This window comes from Musa acuminata, chromosome BXJ1-8 (assembly GCF_036884655.1).
Source record: "Musa acuminata AAA Group cultivar baxijiao chromosome BXJ1-8, Cavendish_Baxijiao_AAA, whole genome shotgun sequence".
NCBI lineage: Eukaryota > Viridiplantae > Streptophyta > Magnoliopsida > Zingiberales > Musaceae > Musa > Musa acuminata.
Genome location: NC_088334.1, coordinates 11,866,715 through 11,891,665, shown reverse-complemented (window position 1 = coordinate 11,891,665; position 24,951 = coordinate 11,866,715). Strand labels below are relative to the sequence as shown.

Sequence of the window (24,951 nt, the reverse complement as noted above, 5' to 3'; positions counted from 1 at the left end):
AGGAGAGCTCTTCAATCTCGGACTGGGCTTTGTAGTCCAACCTTGAGGCCAGTTTAGCCAGCTTGTCGGCTCGCTCATTCTAACTCCTTGGCACCCTAGATACCGTAAAGTGAGAGAAATTAGAGGCTAGGCTTTTTACCTCCGCTAGGTACTTTGCCATGGTTGGTTCCCTGGCCTCGTATCCGTTGTCAAGTTGCTCAGCTACCAACTGCGAATCGGTGAGAACGTGAACGACATTCACCTGCATCTCGAGGGCTAGCCTGAGTCCTGCCAGGAGTGCCTCATATTCGGCTTCGTTGTTGGTAGCACGGAACCCGAAGCGGAGGGAGCGCTCAAATGAACGGTCGCCAGGGTCCGATAACACCAGTCTCGCGCCCGCGCTGCTTGAGGTGGTCGAGCCGTCCACGTGCAGGATCCACGCTTCCTTAGACTGCTCGAAACCCTCGTCATCGGTCTGAGCAAGTTCCGCGACGAAGTCGGCTACGGATTGGGCTTTGACGGCAGTCCTTGGTACGTAACGTATGTCGAACTCCCTGAGTTCAACCGACCACTTGAGGAGCCGACTTGCGACATCGAATTTAGATAAAACTTGCCTAAGCGGTTGGTCGGTGATTACCTCAAACGGGTGGGCTTGGAAGTAGGGGCACAGCTTCCGAGCCGCTAGCACGAGCGCCAGAGCCAGTCTCTCTATCGACGGGTACTGCTCCTCTGGCCCGTTTAGGACGTGGCTGATGTAGTAGACTGGTAGTTGTTCGCTAGAGACTTCTTTGATTAGGACAGAGCTGACCGCGTGCTGGGAGGCAGCCAGGTAGATACCGAGTTTTTCCCAAAAGAGATCGAGGTAAGGCGGGGAAGGTTGGCCAAGTGTCGTTTGACTTGCCCAAAAGCTTCTTCACACTGCGCCGTCCATTGGAAGTTCTTCGGATTCTTCAGTGCTCGGAAGAAGGGGAGGCAACGATCGTCAGATCGGGATAGGAACCGGGATAAGGCAGCGAGCCTTCCGTTCAGTTGCTGCAAGTCCTTGATTGTCCGGGGGGTTTGCATATCGATGATCGCCTGAACCTTTTCCGGGTTGACGTTGATTCCTCTTTCGTGTACGATAAACCCGAGGAACTTCCTCGAGTTGACGCTAAAAACGCACTTTGCCAGGTTGAGTCGCAGACCATACCTCTGCAGCGTGGCGAATGTTTCGGCCAAGTCGGTTAAGTGATCTGTGGTCGCACGACTCTTCACGATCATGTCGTCAACATAGACCTTGATGTTTCGCCCGATCTGCTGGGCGAACATCTTGTTCACGGCCCTCTGATAGGTAGCACTTGCGTTCTTCAGCCCGAACGACATAACTTTGTAGAAATACACTCCCAGATCAGTGAGGAAGGCCGTGTGCTCTTGGTCTTCGGGCTCCATTCTGATCTGGTTATAGCCGGAGAAGGCGTCCATGAATGACAGCCGGGCATGCCCAGCGGTTGCGTCGATCAGTTGGTCGATCCTCGGGAGGGGATAGCAGCCCTTTGGACATGCGCGATTGAGATTGGTGTAGTCAACACACATCCTCCAACTCTCATTAGATTTCTTCACCAGGACTACATTAGACAACCATCGCGAGTACTTGACTTCCTCTATGAAGTCGATCGCCAAGAGTCGCTCTACCTCTTCGCGGACGGCCTGTTGTCTGTTTGGGGCTTGGCGTCATCGCGAGTACTTGACTTCCTCTATGAAGTCGATCGCCAAGAGTCGCTCTACCTCTTCGCGGACGGCCTGTTGTCTGTTTGGGGCTTGGCGTCATGGTTTCTACTTCACTGGCCGAGCATCGGGTGATATGTTCAGGTGATGTTGGGCGGTCTTTGGATCGACGCCTGTCATGTCGGATGGCGCCCAGGCGAAGACGTCGGCGTTCTCCTGCAAGAAGCCGACGAGCTGCTCTCGCTCTTGTTCGGGGAGTTTCGACCCAACTTTGATCGTCCGGTTCGGTCGATCCTTCATCAACGGTATGTCACAGGTGGGCGCCGTCAGCTCAGGATGTGGGGTCGGCCGCTTCGTTTCCCTTGGGTCCTCCAGGGGTCGGTTGATCTTCGCCCTTTTGTGTAGTGAAATCGCCGTCAGGTAGCACTATCTGGACTCACGAGGACTCCCCCAGACCTCCCCTGTCCCCGCATGGGTCGGGAACTTCACCGTTTGGTGGTAGGTGGAGACTACGGCTCTAATCTTGTTGAGGGTGGGGCGACCGAGGATGGCATTGTATGTCGTAGGGAGATCCACCACTAAGAAGGTGGAGATCACCGTCTTTGTTATGGGCGGTGCTCCCAAAGTCAGGGGCAAGGTGACGGCTCCCAACGGTGAGATCGAGTCGCCGGTGAACCCAGTGAGCACCGAGCAGATAGGCTCCAAGGCCTCTTTAGCTAACCCAAGTTTCTGGAAAGCGTCAAGATATAGCACATCGGTTGAGCTCCCTATGTCGATCATGATTCGCCTCACCTGGGCGTTGGTGATTCGAGCCATTATCACGAGCGCGTCGTCATGCTTTGGTCGCTCAGCGTCCTTTAGGGGGAACGCGACCTCGGGGTCGGGGCCGCGTCGGGGAACATCGGCCCTAGCGGAGCGGGCGTATGCCTTCCTTCCGGACATATTGATCCCACCGGATGTTGGGCCGCCCGTGATGACGTCGATGTGGCGCTCAACGGGGCCCTCTGGATGGGGCGAGGGTTCCCTGTTCTGTCGGACGTATCGACCGAGGTGTCCTCTACGGACGAGCTCAATTTGCCACTTCAGCTCACGGCACTCCTTAGTATCGTGTCCGCTTTGCCGGTGAAAGCGGCAATACTTGGATTGGTCAGCGAGTTCCCACGGGTTCTTCATCGGGACGGGGGGCTTGAGCAGCCATTTTTCCCTTATTTGGAGAAATATCTCCGTTCGGGATGCGCCCAAAGGGGGTATCGGAGACCTCAACAAGGGCGGGTCAGGTCGGTCCAGCCTGCGCCTCGGCGTGGCAGACTGTTGTCCCCGAGCCGGTTCCGGCCTGACCCTCTTGTGCTCCTCCCGCTTCCCGACTATCCAGTCCTCGGCCGCGATGAACTGGTTCGCCCGTTGAAGCATCTCAGGTACTGCGGTGGGGGGTCGCTCCACGAGAGACCAGAAGAATCTAGAAGGCTGCAGGCCTATCATAAACGCCTGCATCAACAGAGAGGGGTGAGCACCCGGCAACCCCCGGATTTGCGCCGCAAAACGATTTACAAAATGGGAGAGGGGCTTGTCCTCCCTCTGGTTGAGCCCGAGGAGTAATGCAACGGACGGTTTCGGCCGGGCGTAGACTAGGAAGTTAAGCTCAAAGTCCTTGATGAGCTGGTCGAAGGAGGCGATAGTCCTAGTCTTCAGGCCGCTGTACCACGTGCGGGCCGGGCCCCTCAGGGTGGTGGGAAATGCCCTGCACATCAAAGCATCAGAAGTTCCATACAGTGCCATTTGGGCGCGAAAAGCGGCTACGTGATCCGCTGGGTCGGTGGAGCCGTCGTAAGTGTCCAAGGAGGGGAGTCGGAAGTTCGGGGGGACTGTCTGATCCTGTATCTCAGGTGTGAACGGAGATCCCTGGTGTGCGTCCTCCCCGGGCTCTCCCTTCGACCTGCGAACCTCCTTCTACACCTCGTCCAGTCGCTAGCTGACGAAGCGCAACTGGGCTCGAAGGGAGTCCGTAGAATTCGTCACTCAATCCCCGAGTGGGGTCGATGGGACCTGAGGCCAAGCGGGGAGCTCCTGAGGTGGTGTGCGAGCTTGAACGGGTGGCTCCTATTGCTGCAGTGTTTGGACGACCGGTGGGTGCAGCGGACGAGAGACAAGTGGAATAATGGATTGCACCATATCAGTCAAAGTTCGGACTTGATGGGTGAGGTCGTGAAAGGCCTCGGACGACACGGGCGACGGGTCGGCGGGGGCGCTGTCGGGCGGCGACAAGCCCGGGTCGTTGAATATCCGCCAATAGCGCTCTGAGGTCGTGGCGGGGTGTTCGTCACGATGATCTCCGCGCGGGGGATGTTCCCCCGAAGCTCCGATCGGATGTGACCTCTCAGCCACGGGCTCGTATGAGCCAATCGGGTGATCCCTCGACATTCAGGCCCTCCTTCTAGCGTCAAAAATGTTGGTGTAAACAACTTTAAGCCGTGGCTTCGGGGCCGACGCGGCTTGGTTCGGGTCCGGATGGTGGGGATCTCCCTGGGACGTTTCCCGAGACTACGGAGGCGACCGATTACGGTGTCCCGATTGGGACGGGGTCGTCGTTTCCACCGGGAGAGGACTCCCCGCTTGCACCTTTAGTGGACGACCTCCGCCTTCGCACCTGCACAAAGGTCGGGTCGGGTCGCTCGACCCGACCCATCCGACGATCAAGTTAGAGGGTAGTCGCGAAGGTTTCTTTAGCTAAGTTTTGTCTGTTCTCCTACTCCCTCCCCTCGGAGCGCGAGGGTTTTTATAGTGAGAATTACCGTTGCCTGATGTGTTGGCCCGCAGGGAGCAGGATCGTACTTCTGGTAGCGTCTGATGATGTTGCCGTTGGCGTAGCGTGAGGGATCGAACCTGAACAGGGCGTTAATGCGCCTTGGTAGACGTTCCGATCCACGTTGACCAGGTGCCTCATCAAGTCAACAGAGACGTGATGCGTCATATGCAGCTGATGTTATGTGAGTCTTATCACAATTATTACCCTCATAATTGTGGAGCTAAGGGGGGAACCTGATGGGGGCGAAGATAGAGGCGGGGCATACGGAGAGAGGGGTGTGCTCGAAGCATTCCACCGACAGCGAATATGGAGTGGGAGAGGGAGACTGGTGTCCGTTGGACCATAGGCCTGAGTGCATTGCACCACCGGGTGATACAGAGCGCTTCACACGTTTAGCGCTGGGTCCGACCGAGTGATCGATCGACCTGCTCACTTCACACGTTTAGCGCTCCACACGCCGCCGGAACTGCATGCAAAACAACAATGAAAGAAGAGTACAGGGAGCCCACTGCATGCTACGAAACCTCAAGTTTAGATAACAGTTTCCATTAGAGCTTCGTCCGTCATGCTTTGCTACCTCCACCGATGAATAATGAAACAACGTCCCGAATTGCGTCAGGACTTGAATGCCGACGGACGTTAAGTCGGTAAACGTCGATCTGGGATCCGGCTCACCCCATAACAGTGCTCTCTTTCGCCGCCGCCCCGCTTCCCTCTCCCTGCGCCGACGCCGGCACGGACGTCACTACCCCGCCTAGCGCCTGCCTCCGCTCGAATTCCTCCACCAGCTCCGGGTCGACGTTCTCCTCCGGCTCCCATGTAGCCTCCTCGATGTCCACCCACTTCACCAGGTACTCCCGGACTCCGCCCTCAGCCACTTCCCGCTGCCCCACCACCGCCTCCGCCACCCCGTACTCCAGCCCCGCTTCGAAGTCCGCCACCAGGTCCTCCGCCACCCACGCCGACCTCACCCACTCCCTTTCCCCACCGTCCCTCCACTCCACCAGGTATTCCCTCCTCTTCCCTTTACCCCTTCCCTCCAGGATCCTCCCCACCTCCGCCCACTCGTACACAGCCGCCTCCAACTCCGCCGCCGTCGCCTCAAGTCCCACCCGCCGCCCGATCACCGTGGGCGGCGTCGCGGCCAACACCTCGCGCGCCAGCTCCAGCGGGGTCCGCCCCCTCCCGTCCAACGCTCCCGGGTCCGCCCCGGCCGCCAGCAGCGCCCGCGCTGCCGCCGGTTGCCCGTACCCGGCCGCGACGTGTAGCGGGGTCAGTCCCCCGCCGGCCCGCTCCGGGCGGTCAACGTCCGCCCCGGCCTCCGCGAGCAGGCGGACGCACTCCTCCGAGCCCAGGCCCGCCGCGAAGTGCAGCGCCGTGCGGCCGTCGGGGTCCTCCGCGTCGGGGTCCCGGGCGGCGGACGGGTCGGAGAGAAGGGCGGAGAGGGCGGCGGCGTCGGCCTTCTTGGCGGCGGTCCACCAGGGGGTCTCGTATTCCGCCACAACGTCGGCGGCGACAGCGGAGGCCGGAACCCAGGACGGGTCGTGGCCGTCCTTCCACTCGATCAGGTACTCGGTGGCGGTGGCCGCCGAAACGGAGCCGTCGTCGCCGAAGACAGGGGACCGGACGGTGCGGCTGCCGACGATCCGGTTGACCTCGCCGTAGTCCTCGTCGCCTCGCTGCCCTCGAGGCTGCAACGGAGGAGCTGGCAGCTGGTCGGGGGAGGCGGAGAAGCGGACGCGGAGGCCGTGGGGTCGGAGGGAGAAGGAAGAAGCGGGGGCGGGCGCAGACGGAGGGAGGGTGAGGAGGGGCTTCGGCGGCAGCTTCAAGCGGGATAGAGATGGGGTTCTGAGCAGAGTCTCCATTCGAGAGCGAGCGTGCATTTGGGGCTTCGGATGAAGAAAAGCTGGTTTGCTCCGCCACTCGCTCTATCCGTGTTGAAGGCTGAGTGGGAGAGAAGATAAGGAGTGTCGCGGGAAGACGTATCACATGTTGCCACGTCTCCTCTGGACGCTCACGTGACAAACCAAAGAGATTGGGACCCACCTAAAAGGTTTGCGCCTCACTCACCAGCGATGAACGATGGAGATGTTTGGATCGAGGAACAACCGGCGCCGCACAAATCTCCACGCGAGAGCCTGAGTTTATGCACAAAAGCGTCGGTTTAGAGGGTTGGAACACCGGACAAACTCCACGGCGAGCGGATGTTTTGACGTCCTTGAACTTTGAGGTCAACATTGACCACATCAATAGCTAACGTTCTCGTCGAACGTGACGCCCGGCATTGCGCCCTCATCCCGCATGCGGGCCCGAGTCTTCCCGTCTCCATTCCCCGATAACAAAAGCGGGCGACAGTGAAGAAGGACGGCTTGCGTTCCTCTCCCTCCGTGAATCGCATCGAAACCCGTGCAGCGCGCCCCTTTCACACCAAAACCCCAAAAAGAAACCATTTTGTAACGATATATTCTCTTCTCCCCCTTCAAAACCGAGGCGAGTTGCAGCCCACCATTATCAACCCGCTCCTCCACAGGTAGAGAGAGAGGTGGCCAGATGCACGCGAAGACGGACTCGGAGGTGACGAGCCTGGCGGCTTCGTCGCCGCCGAGGTCGCCGCCGCGCCGGCCCATCTACTACGTTATGAGCCCCACCCACTCCCACCACGACGTCGACAGGGTGTCCCTCGGCGGCTCTTCCCCCGGTGCCTCCCCTCTCCACCCCCACTACCACCACCCGCACCACCACCGCTACGCTAGCTCCCCCATCCACCACTCGCGTGAGTCCTCCACCACCCGCCTCTCCGCCTCCCTTAAGTACACCTCCTCCTCCTGGCGCAAGCTCCACAACCACACCGAGGGCCACCACCCCGACGGCGCCGCCTCGTCCGGCTGCTCCGACTCCGACGTCGAGGACGACGGCCCCATTCCCGTCCGCTGCTATGTCGCCTGGTTCGTCTTGGGGTTCATCCTCCTCTTCACCCTCTTCTCCCTCATCCTCTGGGGCGCCAGCAAGTCCTACAAGCCCGACATCTTCGTCAAGGTCCGAACTCCCCGAGTCAAACGCCGAGTCCCGCATCGCAACTCGTTTCCCTCTCATTCCCTCATCTCTCTTTCTCCTCCTTGCGCAGGGCGTGGTGTTCCGCAGCTACGACATCCACGCGGGGACGGACCTCACGGGCGTACCCACCAAGATGCTCTCCATCAACTCCACGGTCAGGATCGCGTTTCGCAACCCCGCGACGTTCTTCGGCGTCCACGTCTCCTCCACGCCCCTGGAGATCTACTTCTCCGACCTCAAGATCGCTACCGGATACGTAAGCTCACCCGTATCCCGTATCCCTCGCTATCTCTTCGTTTTGCTTTTTGAATTGCCACCAATAGCTAGTCGCCACGTAGCCGGTACAGGGTAGAAGTAGACGACAGGTTTAGCGAACAGGAGCCTGACTCGCTGCTGACTCGGTCGCGTTCCGAGGTGGGGAAGGAAGAAAAAGACGAGCTCTCGAATTCCGAGGGAGTCTGACAGCATTTGGTACGTATCGAGGAAAGGAAACACAGTAGGCAGAGAAGGAAAGCATTGGGGAGGGAGCCTGCCGTCCATTGGTGGAAGGCATTAAAAGTCTGTTCCTATCTCGGAGTATAGGCATCGATTACAGGCACAACTTTAGTGCAGGTTAAATTATTATTACTATTATTTTGATCAGGTACCACGACACAAGCGTTAATTATCATTATGCACATTCCATGACACCAGCAAGCCAAGTATGGCAGGTCAAACTGTGCTTGATAGCATGGTTGACACGCCTGAATGATAGGCGTTGACAGTCCACCAGGCTTTCCCTGCGATCAATCTTTGTCGTGTGCATGCAGATGAAGGAGTTCTATCAGTCCCGGAAGAGCGGGCGCACGGTGGCGGTGGCCGTGGGCGGGAGCCAGGTGCCGCTCTACGGTGGGGGCACGGGACTCAGGAGCCGGACCGAGGACGGCGGCGCTCCGGCGGTGGTGCCGCTCGAGCTGTCCTTCACGATCCGGGCCCGGGCTTACGTCCTCGGCCACCTGGTCAGGTCCAAGTTCTACCGCCACGTCCGGTGCTCGCTGTCCCTGCGCGAGGACCGGCTCGACAAGCCCCTCCGCCTCGCCCACGCCTGCGACTACCACGACTGACGAGACTCCCACTCCCAGAGAGCGAACATGACTCGGATCGAGTCGAGGTCCGTGACGTTGTGGCTCTCTTGTCGTTTTATAGCTGCATATTCTTGTTTTCTTCGCAACCGGACGGAGTGTAGTGATGATGCAGTAGATACAGCAAGCCTTGCGTTCTCGGTTTTGCCCCCTAAGATTTACTGGTAGGTGGTGAGTTTGGCAGTCTAGTAGAATGGACTGCTAGCGTTTGAATGACCAGCAGAAACTGAGTTAGTGTTTGTGCTTCAGCTTTGTCAGACGGATCAGAAGAGCTAAACGAAGGAAACCCATGGCTTTGCTGTCCTGCTAGGTTGAGCTACTCATCTCCCCCTTTCTTCTCCTCAGTCTTCCCAGTATGCCTTTCTTCTCCGTTCCACCATAGTCTTCAGCCTCATGTTTCTTTCAGCAACCTCCTCGGCTGGCTTCTTGTGGCCAGGAATATTCTCTTTGTCCTTCTCAGGGAGCCGCTTCTCCAGAAGACCGCGGTCTTGCATCTCCACCTCCTTGTCACCTTCCACAGCCTTATGCTGCTCCGCCGCCATAGTATCCCAAAGATAAAGACAACAACAAGATCAAGAAAGAAGCACAGAAGAGGTTGAAGGCTCGGAAAAGCTAATGCGATCGGCAAGCTGGAAGAAATCTCTTAGCCTTTTGGTGTGAGAATGAGTTGGCGGATGGGAGAACAAAGAGCAAGAGGACGCCAGCGGAGGAGGCTAGAGCGACGTTGTTGGGCCTCGCTGTCATCCGCTAGGGATCAACCACGTAAGGCGGGCCCCATGACGAGTCCTTAACTGGCGCTCACGTAACTAGCGCGCTCGAGCGGCGTTACATTCATGGATCGCGTGCGATCCCTCGGGAGTAAGCTTACTACACCGCATCTAATTCTAAAGGCTGCTGGGAGCCACACGTGTGCGGTGTCCCGGTCGCGGGTGGTTGTGCTTTAGGGTGCCCCGAGGAATCGAGATGGAGCTCTAGCTATGACCGTTCGTTTCGGGGCTTTGGATGTTAAGTCTATTGATGCAGATTAAACACAATTATATTAAGTTGATAAATCAGATTAAAAGCGAAACCATAATAAGGAAAAATCAAAGATGGAGTGTCATCCATTTATTATCTTCATCATCTTCCAACCGTGGAACAAGCAAATGACCCGCAAACGTCCGCATGGTGCTTCCCCATTGGCTTATATTTACGGCAGACAGTGACACTAGTCGATAAAGACATACGTAATCAACGTGCGACGCGACATAGACGCGACGTTGACCCACCGGTCCGAGTCGAACCCATCGTTCGGATGACATGTGGTGTTGGCTTGCAAAACTATTTTGCAGGATTCAATCTCCGCCGTTCTCCTGCCGCTTCGCGGAAGTAACGTGGCCACGCCAACACCCCCCCACCCAACCACGCGTGCACGTGGACTGCTGTTGTTGGTGCACAGGCTTTGCTCTGATTGGATGTCAAACACCCGATCCGGTTCGTACTCGACACGGTCTGTGGAAGCGTGCCCAATCTGTTCCAGCTGACTTTTCATGAATTGGCTAGTTGACTCGGGACGCCGGATACTAAAATCACCATCCCATTGGATGACACGTAGTTATTTTGAGTTGTTATTTTGCGGGGTTCCGCGTCGTGTGACGTACATTAGACGTCTCGATTCGCATGGTTTGGAGCAGCGGATCCGCCTGGTGGTTACAACGGTACGCTGCTCCTGCGGAACAGCCAGAACCGCACCCTTCCCCGGCCTTCATACGTATTCTTCGCCTCTTCCCCTCCTCGCGGATCTTGGATTGATTTGAGCCCGATGGCGGCCGCCGGCGTCTGCCGCTCCTCCGCCCGCGAGGACCTCGAGAAGGTGTCCGACCGCTGCTCCCGTCTCTGCCCCGACCTCTGCGATCGTGGTACGACCCGTTTCTCCCCAGAAAGATCCGATTCTCGTGGTTTTCTTTTATCTTTGATGGAATGGTTTGGTTGGGAAAATCCTGGGTGCTTTGCAGCGAGTAGCTCCTCGTGGGGATTGAAGGCGGCGATGGTTCTGCTTCATGTGACGTTCGTGGGCGTTATCTTCCTTTTCGATGCCAATTTGATACGCAAGACTAGGGAGGAGCCATGGTAGCCCTCACAAATCCTTGCTCCTTTGTTCTTCTTTTGGTGCCTTAGGTTTACATTTTAGTAACATATTGGATCTTTGTCGATAAATTTTGCACATAATTAAAGATTTACGAGCCGGCAGACTTATTAATCTGGTTTTGTGATCAACGAAGAGCAAGATTGAGGATCTAGTAACGCTTCGTCAGCTACTACATATTCGAAGCCCACTTTTGGCAGTTTTGAGCATGAAGATACTGCGGTCATGCAAGGGTTAGGCTATCATCAAGAATTGCTATGTGTAGGCTCTAGAACACTTGGATCGGGATGCTATCGAGCATAGTTGTGTTTCTCTCTCATTTTTAAATTGAATTTTCCTTTCTAAGGAGTATAGAATGCAAGTTATTTTTCCAAAACTAAGTACATCCCAATTTAGTCTCACATCAGGACTAAGCAAAGATTTGGATTAATTTAGAAGGGTTATCACCGATGTGGGGTGTACTATCATAAACTTGGTTTAAGCATTTTGGCTCATGGTTCAGGCTCAATAAGTTAACGGGTCAGTTAGGATTGTGACGACTCGTCGTGATTCCAATATGTGAACATATTTTTTTGGTATTATGACTTGTTGCATACTCCAATGGCATAGGGATACTTGGTGTATTCTCAGTGATATAGTTGATTTATTATGTAGTATGATGAGGCCATCGTCATGTTATCTGGACTGTACCACTTTGGTCATTTTCTGTCTCTAGATCCTTAAGTGATGTGCACTTTAATCTGAATATCTAGGCCATTCCTCTTCTATAGATTCCTTATTTTAATTGTGTTACCTTATTTGTCTCTGCTCCCTGCTCCCTGCTTGTTGCTTTTGTTAATTTAAATTTTAACATACATTTTAATTTTTAATTTAAATGTTGGTATTTGTAGGTTTACTGCAGTGTACTTGGTGGTTTTTGTAGCTACATTAGTTCAGTATTTCTTAACATCAGGCTCATCTCCAGGGTAAACATGCACAAGCTCATCATATCATGTCTGTGCTATGAAATATCACCTAATACTTCCAATAGAATATAAGTGCGTTATTAATTCCTCTTTTACATCCATGCGTTCTAGGTATGTTATTGATGCAATGAGGGCAGGAAATGGATCAAATACTACTTACATGAAATCACCAATTTTAAAGTAAGATCATAAACTTTCATGATTGTGTTTCCATGGACTTGAAATTTTATCCTCACCTTATTTCACTATCTTTTTCAATGATCAAGCAAAGACAGTCCAATTCAAGGAATGAGAACATAATTTCTTCTTCGACCCAGAACCAATTAGAAAGACAAAGTTCGTACTCGACTTCTTTCTGGTCGAAGCTAGTTATGGACCTCTACCCTCCTGGATCAGCAATCAGGTATTGTTATAAATATTTAATTATTGTAATAATAAATAAGTGCTCTGATACTAACATCTTGCCTTTCTCGTCTTTTGTTGTACTCTTTTTTGGTTCTTAACATGATAAAGATGGAAAATAAAAGATAAATCTACTATCAGAAGAACAACACAATCAACTATGTATGATTTCACTATATAGTTTGTTTTGGTTGGACAGGAACTGGACTTGCACTTACTGTAATATCATTCAGGTGAGGTTTTATCTGTTTCCTTGATCATATCTCACTAGTTTGAGAATTTTTGCTTATTATTATTTTTAGAAATCTCATTTTTAGGTTACTTTTTTACTTACACATGCTTAACAATAGAAAAAATAGATGGATATTTTTATTCGTAATGTGTAGAGTTACTAGATAAAATAGGAAAAGAAATATTTTTATTTATAAACAATTAAGTATTGCTTCGATAGAGGATAAGATGAGAGAAAATCATTTAAGATGGTATAGGCATGTGTTTAAGAGACCTTTGGATGTGGTAGTCAAAAGAGATGAAATGATTAATATTAGTGATACGAGAAGAGATGAGAAAGATCTAAGACCTTAATAGAAACTATAAATAAAGATTTAAGTACTCTGAACTTAATTAAACGTATGACTTTATATATCTCAATGGTGACAAAAGATCCACATAGCCAACCCCAAATAGTTGGGATTTACGATTTTGTTGTTATTGTTGTAAAATAATGACTATTGCATATTACTGGCTTCTTGTTACATTAGTTGGTTCTAGCTTGCTTTTGCTGTTTAATATTGTAGTCTCATATGTAATATGCAAACTCATTTAGTGACTGTAACATGTAAACTCCTGCATAGAGATACTAGCTCAGCTCTCTTTTAATGTTTCTATATGGATATGCAGGTTTATATCTGTTTACCTATTCAGAGTCTATATTTAAACTATGACCGGATTTGAATGTATGAAATCTGGGATGTTGTAAATTGATTACCTCCACAATTGCTTTGTATTAATAAATGTTTGGTCATGCGGCTTATGCCTATAATTTCTAGATATGAATACATTGCCATTCTATTTCTTGCACTAAGAAAGTGCTGATCTCTGCTGAAGCTAATTACCATGGAAATAGTTTAATTTGATCTAAATGATACAAGTTTGCATCTTTGTCATCAAAATGCACTTTCATCTTAAGCTTTTATTGTGCAGTCTCCAATGAATTGTAATACACATTTTGCATTGTATTTGCAGCCTCCACGGGCAAAGCACTGCCATGATTGTGACAAATGTGTCCTTCAATTTGATCATCACTGTGTTTGGCTAGGAACTTGCATCGGGCAAGGAAATCATTGCCGATTTTGGTGAGCCCCTTAAAAAGAATAGCTTTCAAGATGATATCATGAAGAAGCATAAGTTGTTTATATATGTTGCTTTTCTTTTGAATGCATCATCCTAATACAAAAGATGAATTTTGCTGTGTGTTAGTTTCTGTCCAGTTAATCTTACAGTTTTACATCCTGAGCTATAACGTTTCAGTAATTTATTGCTGCAAGATAGCTACACAATAGTGACGGATAAAGCTGGACTATTAAGTCTGTAACTGCCATCTTATCTGCAACTATTTATGGTGGAGTTCGGTGATCCAATTCCTGCTGGTGACCTGGCAGTTTAACATAACATAATTAATTGTTGACCTCTGTTGATAATTGTACTGCCTTCTGAAGTCAAACTTTGGATAAATCCAGATTTGCTCTTATTCATTGCTCATGGGAGTATAGATAAGAAGCATTCGCATCCATCTCTTTGAAGATTCTGATTACAGACATGTTTTTATGATCTATTATGTTCTCAAGATCCATCTTTCTGTTTTGAGAACTCATGTTTGTCAACTAGAAATTGTGATACTTCCCTGGTTAGCTTAACATGTGTAGTTCCTTTATTCACTATTTGCTTAGGCTAATGGGCACTTTGATGCTCATTGAGCTCATGTTGGGTGGTCGAGGGAATATCACAGCTAGGGGAAACAGTGTTGAAACAAACTAAAATTTATTTAATTAAAGACACAATGTATTGCTCATGGAGCATAGTGTCTTGCATGTTTGCCGTTGGTTTCAACTTTTAACAATTCAGCTAGTTGTAATATGCCCAGTGAGAAGTTAATGGAACACGAGTGAACCAATTGTTTCAGTTAGTATAGGCAAGCTCTTCTTTGCCTTCAAGTTTGGTCTAGCATCTTTTTAATCATGAGTTGCTCTTCTGTTTTTTTTTTTTCGGTGTAAGTTTTTGGTATGATTTGCTAATGATGGTAATGCCATTAGGCTTAGGCTAGATATTGCTTACTTGCATTTCACAGATTGACTTTGCGTTGTCTCAGTTTAAGTATCTTATGGAAGGTTATTGCCCATAACCTGTAGCTTATTCATTGGAGTACATTAGGTGAATTGTATGTGTTAGGTTGTACTTTTGGAGTAGTATAATAGCTTTCATCGTCGTCAAAAGCTTCATATATTTGAATAGATAAATTCATTAATCTATTATTGTGCCAATTCTGCAGTTTAGGCTTTTTGCTCTATCAATTGACTAAATGATATAAGGATAACCGGTCCCTCCTATAGAACATGTCAATGGAAGATAATCCTGCCCGAAATGATACTACATCATGGCTGATTCTTAAATGATCAAAGTTTCTATAGCATTGGAGTTGCCTTACCTTGTAATTCTCATGTAGATCATTTGTCATATTTACAAATAAAATTTCGAATGTTCCTGCCAGATTTCATACCCTCATTTGTCCCTTTGATATGCAACACTTCAATTATGTTTCATATTCTCTGTAGTGAGAATTTCTTTCTAAATTTTTTCCCCCCAACTTTGTACCTTTTTTTCCTTGTCCAAACTTGGTTGTTTCTTGTTTGTGTCTTCATATTTAAAAGAAATACAGAGCAATCTATTGGTTAGTTTGTCTGAGCTTCATAAAGTTTAATCTCTGCTCGTTTATGGTCATTTTCCTTTATGGAGGTTCTCAAGGTGAAAGACTAATGAGTTCTGTTAAAAATCCACTTGTAGGTGGTATATTTTCGAAGAGACGATCCTTTGTGTCTGGACTGTTGTATTGTACATCACATTCTTGCATTCAGAAATTGTGAAGGCTTGGTATGATACTCTCCTCCGGTTTGAAAATATCATGTTCTTAAAAATATTAGTTAACTATTTCTGACCTTTTATGGGCCTTTAAACAAAAGAGACCAATACAATGATTATGATGATTATTCTATTTTGTTAGTCTCTTCTGTTTGGACTTTGGGATGCTGACCATATCTGCTTGGGCTGACCTTATCAGGTGGAAGGATTTCATTGCAATAGTACTATTAGCTTTGTTGTTGTTTTGCCTCATCTTTCTGCTTCTGCTGCTTGTATTCCACAGGTAATATCAGCCTTCATAATTGTTGGACAAGTTGTAGTGTTTATTTTAACATGGTGCCTGTTGTCCTAGAATTGCAATTTAAGGAAGAAGTCAAAATTACACCACAAATACATGGTATTTTATATAGATGTCTCGTGAACTTTTCAAACTTCTCTACGAGTTTCTCAGTGAAATATGTGCACTAAGCCTGTCTATAAGAATCATTTTGTTGTTTGTAGTGCTCCAGAGCCATTTTAAGTGCACTTGATATGTGGATGTTAGTGAGAACATGTCTTGCTGATATCTTTCTTGGTAATTTTCATCATTTAGATGAACAAGAGACAATATTATTTCTTTAATATCTTTGTAAGGGATTTCAGAGCATGGGCTGTGATATATTACCAAGAATATTCAGTTAATTGAGGTTATTTATTGGTGTAGACTCATATTAACTTCTGTGAAAACAATTATATATGTTGCAAGGCTTTCTCTCCATCTCTCTCTTCCTAACATCTTTTATTCTGAAAATAACCCAAACCTAAAACAATGAAAATATTCTCTTTATAATTTTAAGTAAACTAGAAGAGAACCTAAGTTGAAGACCCTAACACAACTGAACAGGTTTAAGCTTATCTGAATGTGGAGCAAGTAATGTTGGATTATTGTCTTGTTTGACCTACCACATTATTAGGCAGTCAAGACTATTGATGTTAGCAGCTATGTTCCAGCTGTACTCTGCTTAATGACTAGGTCGAGTGATGCTCTTAACATTGTGGCTTGACTAGGCAGTCAAGCTTAATGACTATTGGCTTGACTAGGCAGTCAAGCCATCTATTGTGGCTTCCATTGCTCTGTAAATTCTTTTCTAACTGTTTGTCAAGCTTCTTTTGCTCCAGAAAATTCTATGATATTTTCAACTACATGTATAGGTGATCATAGTGGTCCATTGACTATAGTAGGATATACTTTCATGATGAGTATAAAAAAGCTTTTTTTTCCCTGAACTTATGTTACCCATGGAGAGTTTGATCAATATCCCATTGTCGTGTACCAATCGTGGAACTTTTGATATGTCCAAATTTGCTTCTTACAGAAAATTGTGCCAAATGCCATTATATCTGCCATTTTTGCCCCTTGTTGATGGTTGAGCAGCTTGTTATACCAACATGTAATATTAGACAATAAACAAGCATTCTTCGGGAAGTAAATTGGCGAGTACATCTGCACATTTTGCTACTAATACCTGCTATTATGAACCTCTTAGAATTGCAGGATATGCATACTTGATTAATTCACACCTATTATTTGCACATTTTACATTGTGAGAGATGATGCATAAACCCAAATAGTTAACTAGTTTATGTTTTCTGCTGATTCTTGGTCCAGTTACTTAGCATTAACAAATCAGACTACTTATGAAATGGTGAGAAGGCGTCGCATATTGTACCTAAGGTATCAGTACTATGGTTTTCTATGCCCATTGTGAGCTTTTCTGGTATCTCATTGATAATTCTGCCTACAAGCATACTATGAATGTTTTTGATTCGTAGGGGAATTCCAGAAAAGGTTCATCCATTTAGCAGGGGCATCTCCAAAAATTTGTACACCTTTTGTTGCCCCAGGGGCAGCAGATACACTCTGGAAGCTATCCCAAGAATGGAGGAACTAGAAGAAAGAGCAAGACCTTACACCTGTATCGACATTATTTCTTGTAGGTGTTGTTGATCAATTACGTTCATCGACCAGATGATGTATTCTTTCCAATGTATTTTGTCATCCTGTTTTCTTTCTTTTTCTTTTCTTTTTTTGTGTGGCTGATACGATTAGGTTGCATTCTGTGTGTCATATTTCTTCCACAATCTCGATCCCTCTTTTTTGTGAGCAAAGCTGTCTTATCTCAGCCCTTTCCATAATATTTATTGAACTCTCTGTCGATTAGCTGAGGTATTGCTTCTCTAATGTCATTGGTAAAGTCATTGATAGGGGAAATATTTAAACCAATAAGGGCTCCACATGTTATTCTCTGGGTTAAATCTATTATAAAAAGTCTATTAGGTCACAATAATCGAGGTCATTCATTGTTTACTAAAATTACTTCGTACCTCATCCAACTTCGGTCTTCATACAGGTCGATCATGGGATGAGCGTTCGAGCTCACAACAACGCTTGAGTGAGTGTTGTAGTCTTCACTTTGGCCACATCAAACTTCATATGCATATGGACTCGAATGTAGTCGGGTTGTATCATTGATATCATTTTGGTGTTCAAAGGAGAGCTCATGTCATAAGCATTCCGTTAACTCGCTTAATGAGTGTTCTAGTGAGGGTGTTTTACCCTCGACCAAAAGCATGGTTGCCATGGCTTGGGACACTCTTTATGATGACAACACGATCGATACTGCTTGAAGCACTCTCTATAACGAGAGTATGAGTTGTGTGATCGACATGACCTAAAGTATTTTTTATGAGGACAGTACTATTGACACGGCTCGAAGTGCTCTCCATGATGACAATGCAACAGACATGATTGAAGATGCACTCTTGATGTCAATACGCTTGACATGTCTTGAAGTGCTCTCTTTGATAACATCATGATTAACATTGCTCGAAGCGCTCTCTATGATGTCTGTGCAATCGTCATGACCCGAGACATTACAATGATAGTGCAGCTAGCATGTCCCAAAGTGTTCTCTATGAGACAATACAATCATCATGGCATGAAACACTCTCCATGATGATAGCACCATTGACACAGCCTGAGATGCTATATTATGTTGAGAGAAATCCTCCCTCCTGATCTGTATAAATAGGAGAGAGACATGTTAATGCATTCAAGCTTCTTCAATAATTCTTCATATCTTCTATTCTTTCCAACATGGTATCAGAGCCGCTTGCCTAGAGCAAGCTCTCTTCTCGCTGCTGATTCATCACTGTTGCTTCTCCACCTTCGACGGCAAAAGAAAAGGCTATCTACCACTGCTTTTCCATCGTCAGGCCGTCAGTGTGGTAAATCTACCACTGCTTTTCCACTGTCACTCTATGCCAACGTCCGTTCCCTTCTACTGCAGCGTCTCTAGTGCTACGCTCACCAGCACTGCCCCACCTTTCTTCCTCGCTATTTGTCAGCGCCTCCTCTCCTCATCGGTGCAGAACTCTTTGTCAACAGATCTCGATTAAGATCTATTGCTACTTCTCTTCCTTTGGCGATTGTGATTCTTTGGTCGCAGGCCACTCTCTACTGCCCAAATTCCCAACTACAGAACTACTACACAGAGATATGCAGCTTTACACAATTCACAGGTCTTTTCCTTCAACGAAGACCTCATTTTGCCAACAACCCACCTCATGTGACACTGATCTGCACCACCACCTCTTCCTCCCTGATCATTGTCATCGCTACAGATTTCTAGTTGCTCACACATTTTGGTACATATCTTCCATATATCCTCATCATCTACCTTTGATGCTCCAATTACTGTTCCCGTAGGGAACCATAATACTTTCCCACATACAGGCCTTATCTCCCTAAATGCAACAACCCTTATCCCCTTCAAATTATCCAACGGTGGCAACTACGCATCCTGGCATGCTTAATTATCTAATCTACTATTTGGCTATGATCTTCTAGGCTATGTCGATGGCTCTCTTCATTGTCCATCGGCGATGCTCAACATCCCAAGCACTCCTAGTCTAGTACTAAATCCGGACCACAAACTATGGTTATGCTAGGATCGTCTTATCCTTCATGCAATTCAAGCATCGATCGTTGGTTCCCTCGCCCCACTCATTTCTTCATATGACACTACTGCCGAAGCTTGGTGCAAGTTACAAACCGCCCTGGCCAATCATTCGCGCACTCGTATGCTTAGTCTCCTATCCAGTCTCATGAAGATAAAACAAGAGGGAAGTACTGTTACTGATTATCTATATAACATAAAGATTATCATCGATAACTTAGCCTTGATATGTCATTCCCTCAATGATGAAGAAGTTACTATTCATATCCTCAATGGCCTAGGAGATGAGTACAAGGAATTAACAGCAGCAATACAAGCACGTGATCCACCAGTGTCATTCGAAGAACTCTACGACAAGCTGATTGACTTTGAGATATATCTAAAGCACGAGGACAAATTGCCAGGACCATCCATCACTGCTCAAGTCAATCAAAAATCTACGAGGGGCAATCCGTATAACAAGACTGTCAACAAAGGTTTGACCAGGATGCCTTCTGACCCTATGAGCTCCAAACAAACCATCCCTCCTCCTCATCATCAACATTCTAATCACAACAACCAAGGTGGCTACTTCAATCATTAGTAGTCCTGACGCCCTCAACACACAAACCAACAAAGAGTTGTTTGCCAACTATGTGATAAAGTCGGTTATTCTACAAAGGTCTGTCAATCTTGACCCAGACTTCCTGCTCAATCACATTGGCCTCAAGTAAATCTCATGACTACTCCAAACACTAGTGATCATAATTGGATTATGGACTGTGGCGCATCCCACCACATCACCTCTGATCTCCAAAAGTTGTCCATCCACAACAACTATAGTGGAAATAAGGATATCATCATCGGTGACGGTAAAAGATTTTCTATTACTCATACTGGTTCCACACTGCTTAATTCACCTACTACAACTTTTATACTCGATGATGTTTTGTGTGCACCTCACATTAAACGTAATCTCATTTATGTTTTTTTTAATTTTGCAAACAAAATAATACCTCCATTGAATTCTTTCCCAACTCTTTTTTGGTCAAGAATTTGAGCACGGGGGCATCCTTGGTCCAAGGTCAGAGTAAGGACAATGTTTATAAATGACCGTCGGTTCCATAAATAAACCAGCCCATGATCTGCTACTCTCTACAACAACACCATGATCGATATAGTTAGAAGTGTTGTCCATGATGATTGTGCAATAAAAAATGCTTGAGACACTCCTTATGATGACGACATGATCAACACGACCCAAGTGCTCTCTACAATGTCAGCATGACCTATATCCTTTAGGCATCTCTAAAGCACAATGTATCCTTAGTGGTCAAGAGCATTTGAAGTATTTAATGCATCCTTCGTAAACAAGAGCATCAGTGGACAAGAGCATTTGAAGTATTTAATGCATCCTTCGTAAACAAGAGCATCGTAATATTCAATGCATAACTCATAGACATAAACATCTCAAATGTGTGATATTCAATATAGGAAGATTGACATGTTCGAGGTAGATTTGGTGGTGACATGAACTTGAGTATTAGAGAGATCATTTCGAAAACCTCGTTCAACCTCAATCTTCATGTAGGTTAGTTGTAGGATGAGCATTCGAATCCACATCCATTCTAAAATGAGCGTTGAGTCTTCGAATTGGTCACATCAATTTTTTATGCACATGGATCTAAATCGAATTTAGCTGATCTAAACATAACTTATAGCTACTCTATCGATCATCACAAATAAATAATTTATATATTAATGATAAGGATATTTAGTCGTACAATACATAGGTTAAGAAGTAAGGGAACCAAGGATTTATAAGTCCCCGTATCATTTTTACCCTTAGAGATATCTTTTTAGATTAACTGTACGGGGATATGTAAATAGGGCAATTTCTAATCAACCTATAGGATCACATAAATGTTGTCATATCAGTCGGATAAATTGGATGATATAGTATCACATGGGCTTTGTATGATCACAAGAATCATGACTGCTGGGTGCACAAACAAAACCATGGAGAACTGTGGACGCCATTGATGCTCTGTTTATGTTCTTGATCTTCTGCTCTTGATCTTTACTGAGGCTTGAAGAAACGTACGTCGATGCCTGTCTTCACCAGGTTCCATACGCCTGCGATCGTCAAGATGAGACTCAGGACCATGCCGGCGCTGCCCAGCACCCAGTTGATGTACCACATGGCGCTGTATCGCTCGGGTTTCTTGACGAGAATCCACATGAAGCATGGGTAAGCGAGGGTGACGGGCAATGCCATTCCCCCGATGAGGCCGGCGAGATCGGATAAGAAGGGGAAGGCCACGGCCATGAAGTAGGAGATGGCGGCGAAGAACGCTCGGAAGGCGGAGCGAAGCCAGCGCGGGCAGGGCCTGTTCTTCTTCTTGGTGTATCCCGCCTCCATGCTGTCGAAGATGGGCATGGCGTAGATCTGGAAGCAGCTGAGGCAGTTGACGACGACGAGCAACGCCGTCAAGCCCAGAAGAATTCTGGAGGTGTCCTTGCCGTGGAACGCGTACAGAGCAGTCAGCATCCCGTTCGAAGGTATCTGCCACCCACACCGAACATATATCAGAAGCCTCCTCACAGTAGTCAATGAGAACATCATGTGTTTCTTCTGGATTTACCATGTTGCCGTAAGCCCAGAAACCACCGATTGCTATGGGGTACAAACAGAATGCTATTATCAGGTATGCTGCCTTCACTCCTCTCCACATCGGTACCCGGGAAGGATGCTTCAGACTTGACGGCATCGTCGCCTGAAGAAGAAGAAGATGATGATGATGATGTCGATGAAGAAGAAGAAGAGAGGAGGAGGAGGAGGAGGAGGAGGAGGAGGGTGACATCACCTGGATCTCGAGAACAAGATTGTGGCCTCTGAAAGCAAAGGCAATTATTCCCAGAGCGTTTAGGATTCCCAGCACTCGGTCGACATCGGATTTGGCTTCAACCGGGTGGTAGGAGACTCCGGGTAGCCTGCCCTTGCTCACGGAGATGACCCAAATCAAGGTGCAGTAGGTGACGGCGGTGACGGAGCCGATCAGAGAAACTCCCGCTATGGAGTTGAGGTTGGGGAGCTGCGACAGGACCACCGCGAGGCAGGTGAAGACCAGGTACCATTCTGCGGTCGTCAGTGGCTTGGAATCGCACGTTGCGCCGCAGACGATCTCGAAGAAGAGCTTCGTGGCTCCCCCACCCACGATTATGATGGCAGTGCATATCCCAGCCGAGAGATAGAAGATGGGAAACAGGGCCAGCCATTTCCCCAGCTTCGCACCTGAGAAGATACACAGCAAGCAGCAGGGTGATGCGGCCGTCGAAGTGATGGTTCGGAAGTGCGAGTTAGGGAGGCTCAGCTCACCGAAGGTGGCTTCCGCCAAATGCATGTATCTGCAGTAGCGAGTTCCGGGGACTGATTCGTGGAGTTGGACGAGCAACCAGAGCGTGTAGAGTTGCCAGGCAAATGCCACGGACAAGCACAGAATTCCCCATGTCCTGAGAAAATTAGCGAAGGCTTAGTGATGTCTGGGAATCGAGCACGGGCGTCTGTGTTTTAGGAATCGTACGTACCAGCCGAGGAAGGTGAAGGCGAGGGGTAAAACCAGGGCTTGGAACCCTATACCGGAGCTGAGGGTGTGGAAGGCAGAGTAGTAGGCGTTGCCGTTGCGGGACTCGGTGATGGGGAGCCAGGCGTCGTGGGGGTCGAGCTTGGTGAGATGGCCGATGTCCTCCAGGTACGCCCGCATGTTGACGATGGCCCGGCGCATGGGGCTGGCGAGCGGCGTCCGCGCGAACCGCGGCGTCCGTGGCGTCCGTGGCGTCGCGGAATGGAGCAGCGGAGACCTCGTGAGAGAGGGGGAGTGGAGCTGGGACGGCGGCGCAGACACCGGCGGCCGCGGCGTGGCGGGGATGGAGTGCAGCTCGCTCGCCCTCGGCGTCTGGGACGTCGGAGAATGGAGCAGCGGCGACCTCGTGAACGAGGGGGAGTGGAGCTGCGACGGCGGCCCCGATACCGGCGGCCCTGGCGTGGCGGGGATGGAGTGCAGCTCGCTCGCCCTCGGCGTCTGGGGCGTCGGCGAGTGGAGCATCGGCGACCTCGTGAGCGAAGGCGAGTGGAGCTGGGACGGTGGCCCCGACACCGGCGGCCGTGGGGTCTTGGGGATGGAGAGCAGCTCGCTCATCTCCTTCACCTCCTCCACCTCCTCCATGGCTTGCCTTCCTCCGCTCTGCTTCTGCCCTCGTGGTCGTACTGAGTTGGTAGGGAAATGCAGGATTTAAGCGGAAGGGGGGAGGGGGTTGGTGAGCCATAGCTGCTCGCCTGCCGCCGAGGACCACAAAAAGCTTCTCGCCAATGCTTTGCTTTGCCGGTGGCTGTTGGCAGTTGACTTAGACAGCCACCACGGTCAAAGGAAGTGAAGCGGTCCCACATCAGACGAAGCCGACACCGTGGCAGACAGGGAGAAGAGATCACGCTGATGGATTTGCCGGGTTACCGGATGGTGGCTGGCTCGTCTCACTAACCCGACCCTGACCATGTGTGAAACAGAGGACCGGGAAGTCAAATGCCAATTATGACTTGGGTATTTAGGAAGCAGACCGGATGGATTTGAAGCATGTGGCCATCGCATTGATATGATGATTAGCCGTGGTAGGTGGTGATTTAGTAATACGTCTAACATAGCTTGGTGGATTTGGTTGAGGAATCGGGTCGGATTTGGATCCGATAAGCTGGTCGATGTAGCCTGAATGTGAAATGAAAGTAACTTGCTGTGGCGGCACCAAACAACAGAGAAGTGAGTTTTCATTTAAAGTGAAATTGAAAGGACAATATTGTCGACATAATTAATGCTATAAATTACAATAAACTAACCTTGTAATAAATAATGGATGCGGACCCCGGTGGCTATAAAGAAAGGCTAAGGTTGGTGGATATTCTGATCATGTTAGCTGAATTATATATATGACGATTTTTTTTGGAAAGTCATCTTTTTTTGACTTTTCTTAGAAGGTGCCTTTGCTTTTATTTTTTTTAGATTATTTTCTTATTTTCACTTGTCATTGTTCGTCATTTTGTCGTTCGTCGTTCCTTACAGCCTCCATTCTGTTGTGAGGTTTTTTCATCTTCACGTTGCTTACGAAGATCCTGATGTCATCCTTGCTACCTCTATGAGGCCCTTCATTGTTGTTTTCATCCCCTCAGTTTTGCTCAAGGAGGCTTAGATGTAATCCTTGCTGCCTCATCACTATTCTTCTTAGTCCCGCAAGGCCTCTCGTCGTTGTTCTCATAGTTATCTTTGTCCCTATTCAGCGAACCTATGGTTGTGGCAGCGTGGTCGATACAGCTCGGTCCGACTATTGACGTCCAGGACCGTCTTAGGGACGAAGGTCTCACATGATCGGGTCGAGGTCGGATTCGGTGGGGATGCATCTCTTTCACGAGCTCGTCCGCCTTTGTCAACCTCGGGTTCCTGCACACAGGCCTGGGTCGGGATGGGGGGTGATCCCGACTTAGGTCCCTCCAAAGCTCAAGTTAGTAATCTGCCGATGTTTCAGATGCACCTTGTCAGATGCTAGCACATTGCGACAGGGCTGGTCGGTGCTGCACCAAACAACACGAGGAGAGGACAGCCGTCATCTTAGATTTCTGGTGGCGCATCCGATGTGGCAC

General features: G+C 48.6%; 5 protein-coding genes across 5 annotated transcripts; 2 read left to right on the top strand and 3 right to left on the bottom strand.

Annotated features, from left to right (window-relative positions):
* Positions 1-2,109: 2,109 nt before the first annotated feature.
* LOC103991910 (uncharacterized) lies at positions 2,110-3,459 on the bottom strand. The gene has a single exon (XM_065194169.1). The coding sequence runs from the start codon at positions 3,457-3,459 to the stop codon at positions 2,110-2,112; it is 1,350 nt and encodes a 449-aa protein (XP_065050241.1).
* A 1,540-nt stretch (positions 3,460-4,999) lies between these two features.
* LOC135587539 (probable signal recognition particle 43 kDa protein, chloroplastic) lies at positions 5,000-6,434 on the bottom strand. The gene has a single exon (XM_065079076.1). It carries the CDS (start codon positions 6,367-6,369, stop codon positions 5,158-5,160), a length of 1,212 nt encoding a protein of 403 aa, XP_064935148.1. The 5' UTR covers positions 6,370-6,434; the 3' UTR covers positions 5,000-5,157.
* A 537-nt stretch (positions 6,435-6,971) lies between these two features.
* Positions 6,972-8,800, top strand: LOC103994436 (uncharacterized). Its single transcript, XM_009414765.3, has 3 exons — positions 6,972-7,522; positions 7,611-7,796; positions 8,350-8,800. Exons 1-3 carry the CDS (start codon positions 7,037-7,039, stop codon positions 8,641-8,643), a joined length of 966 nt encoding a protein of 321 aa, XP_009413040.1. The 5' UTR covers positions 6,972-7,036; the 3' UTR covers positions 8,644-8,800.
* Positions 8,801-10,345: 1,545 nt separating this feature from the next.
* LOC135583390 (protein S-acyltransferase 10-like) lies at positions 10,346-17,409 on the top strand. The gene is made up of 11 exons (XM_065079077.1): positions 10,346-10,559; positions 10,656-10,770; positions 11,677-11,751; positions 11,863-11,931; positions 12,023-12,154; positions 12,353-12,386; positions 13,399-13,508; positions 15,214-15,300; positions 15,488-15,571; positions 16,937-17,002; positions 17,101-17,409. Exons 1-11 carry the CDS (start codon positions 10,463-10,465, stop codon positions 17,273-17,275), a joined length of 1,044 nt encoding a protein of 347 aa, XP_064935149.1. The 5' UTR covers positions 10,346-10,462; the 3' UTR covers positions 17,276-17,409.
* A 3,771-nt stretch (positions 17,410-21,180) lies between these two features.
* Positions 21,181-23,552, bottom strand: LOC103994439 (lysine histidine transporter-like 8). Its single transcript, XM_009414769.3, has 5 exons — positions 22,854-23,552; positions 22,645-22,778; positions 22,133-22,560; positions 21,911-22,042; positions 21,181-21,831 (listed from the first exon to the last, which is right to left on the bottom strand). Exons 1-5 carry the CDS (start codon positions 23,489-23,491, stop codon positions 21,346-21,348), a joined length of 1,818 nt encoding a protein of 605 aa, XP_009413044.2. The 5' UTR covers positions 23,492-23,552; the 3' UTR covers positions 21,181-21,345.
* Between the last annotated feature and the right edge of the window lie 1,399 nt (positions 23,553-24,951).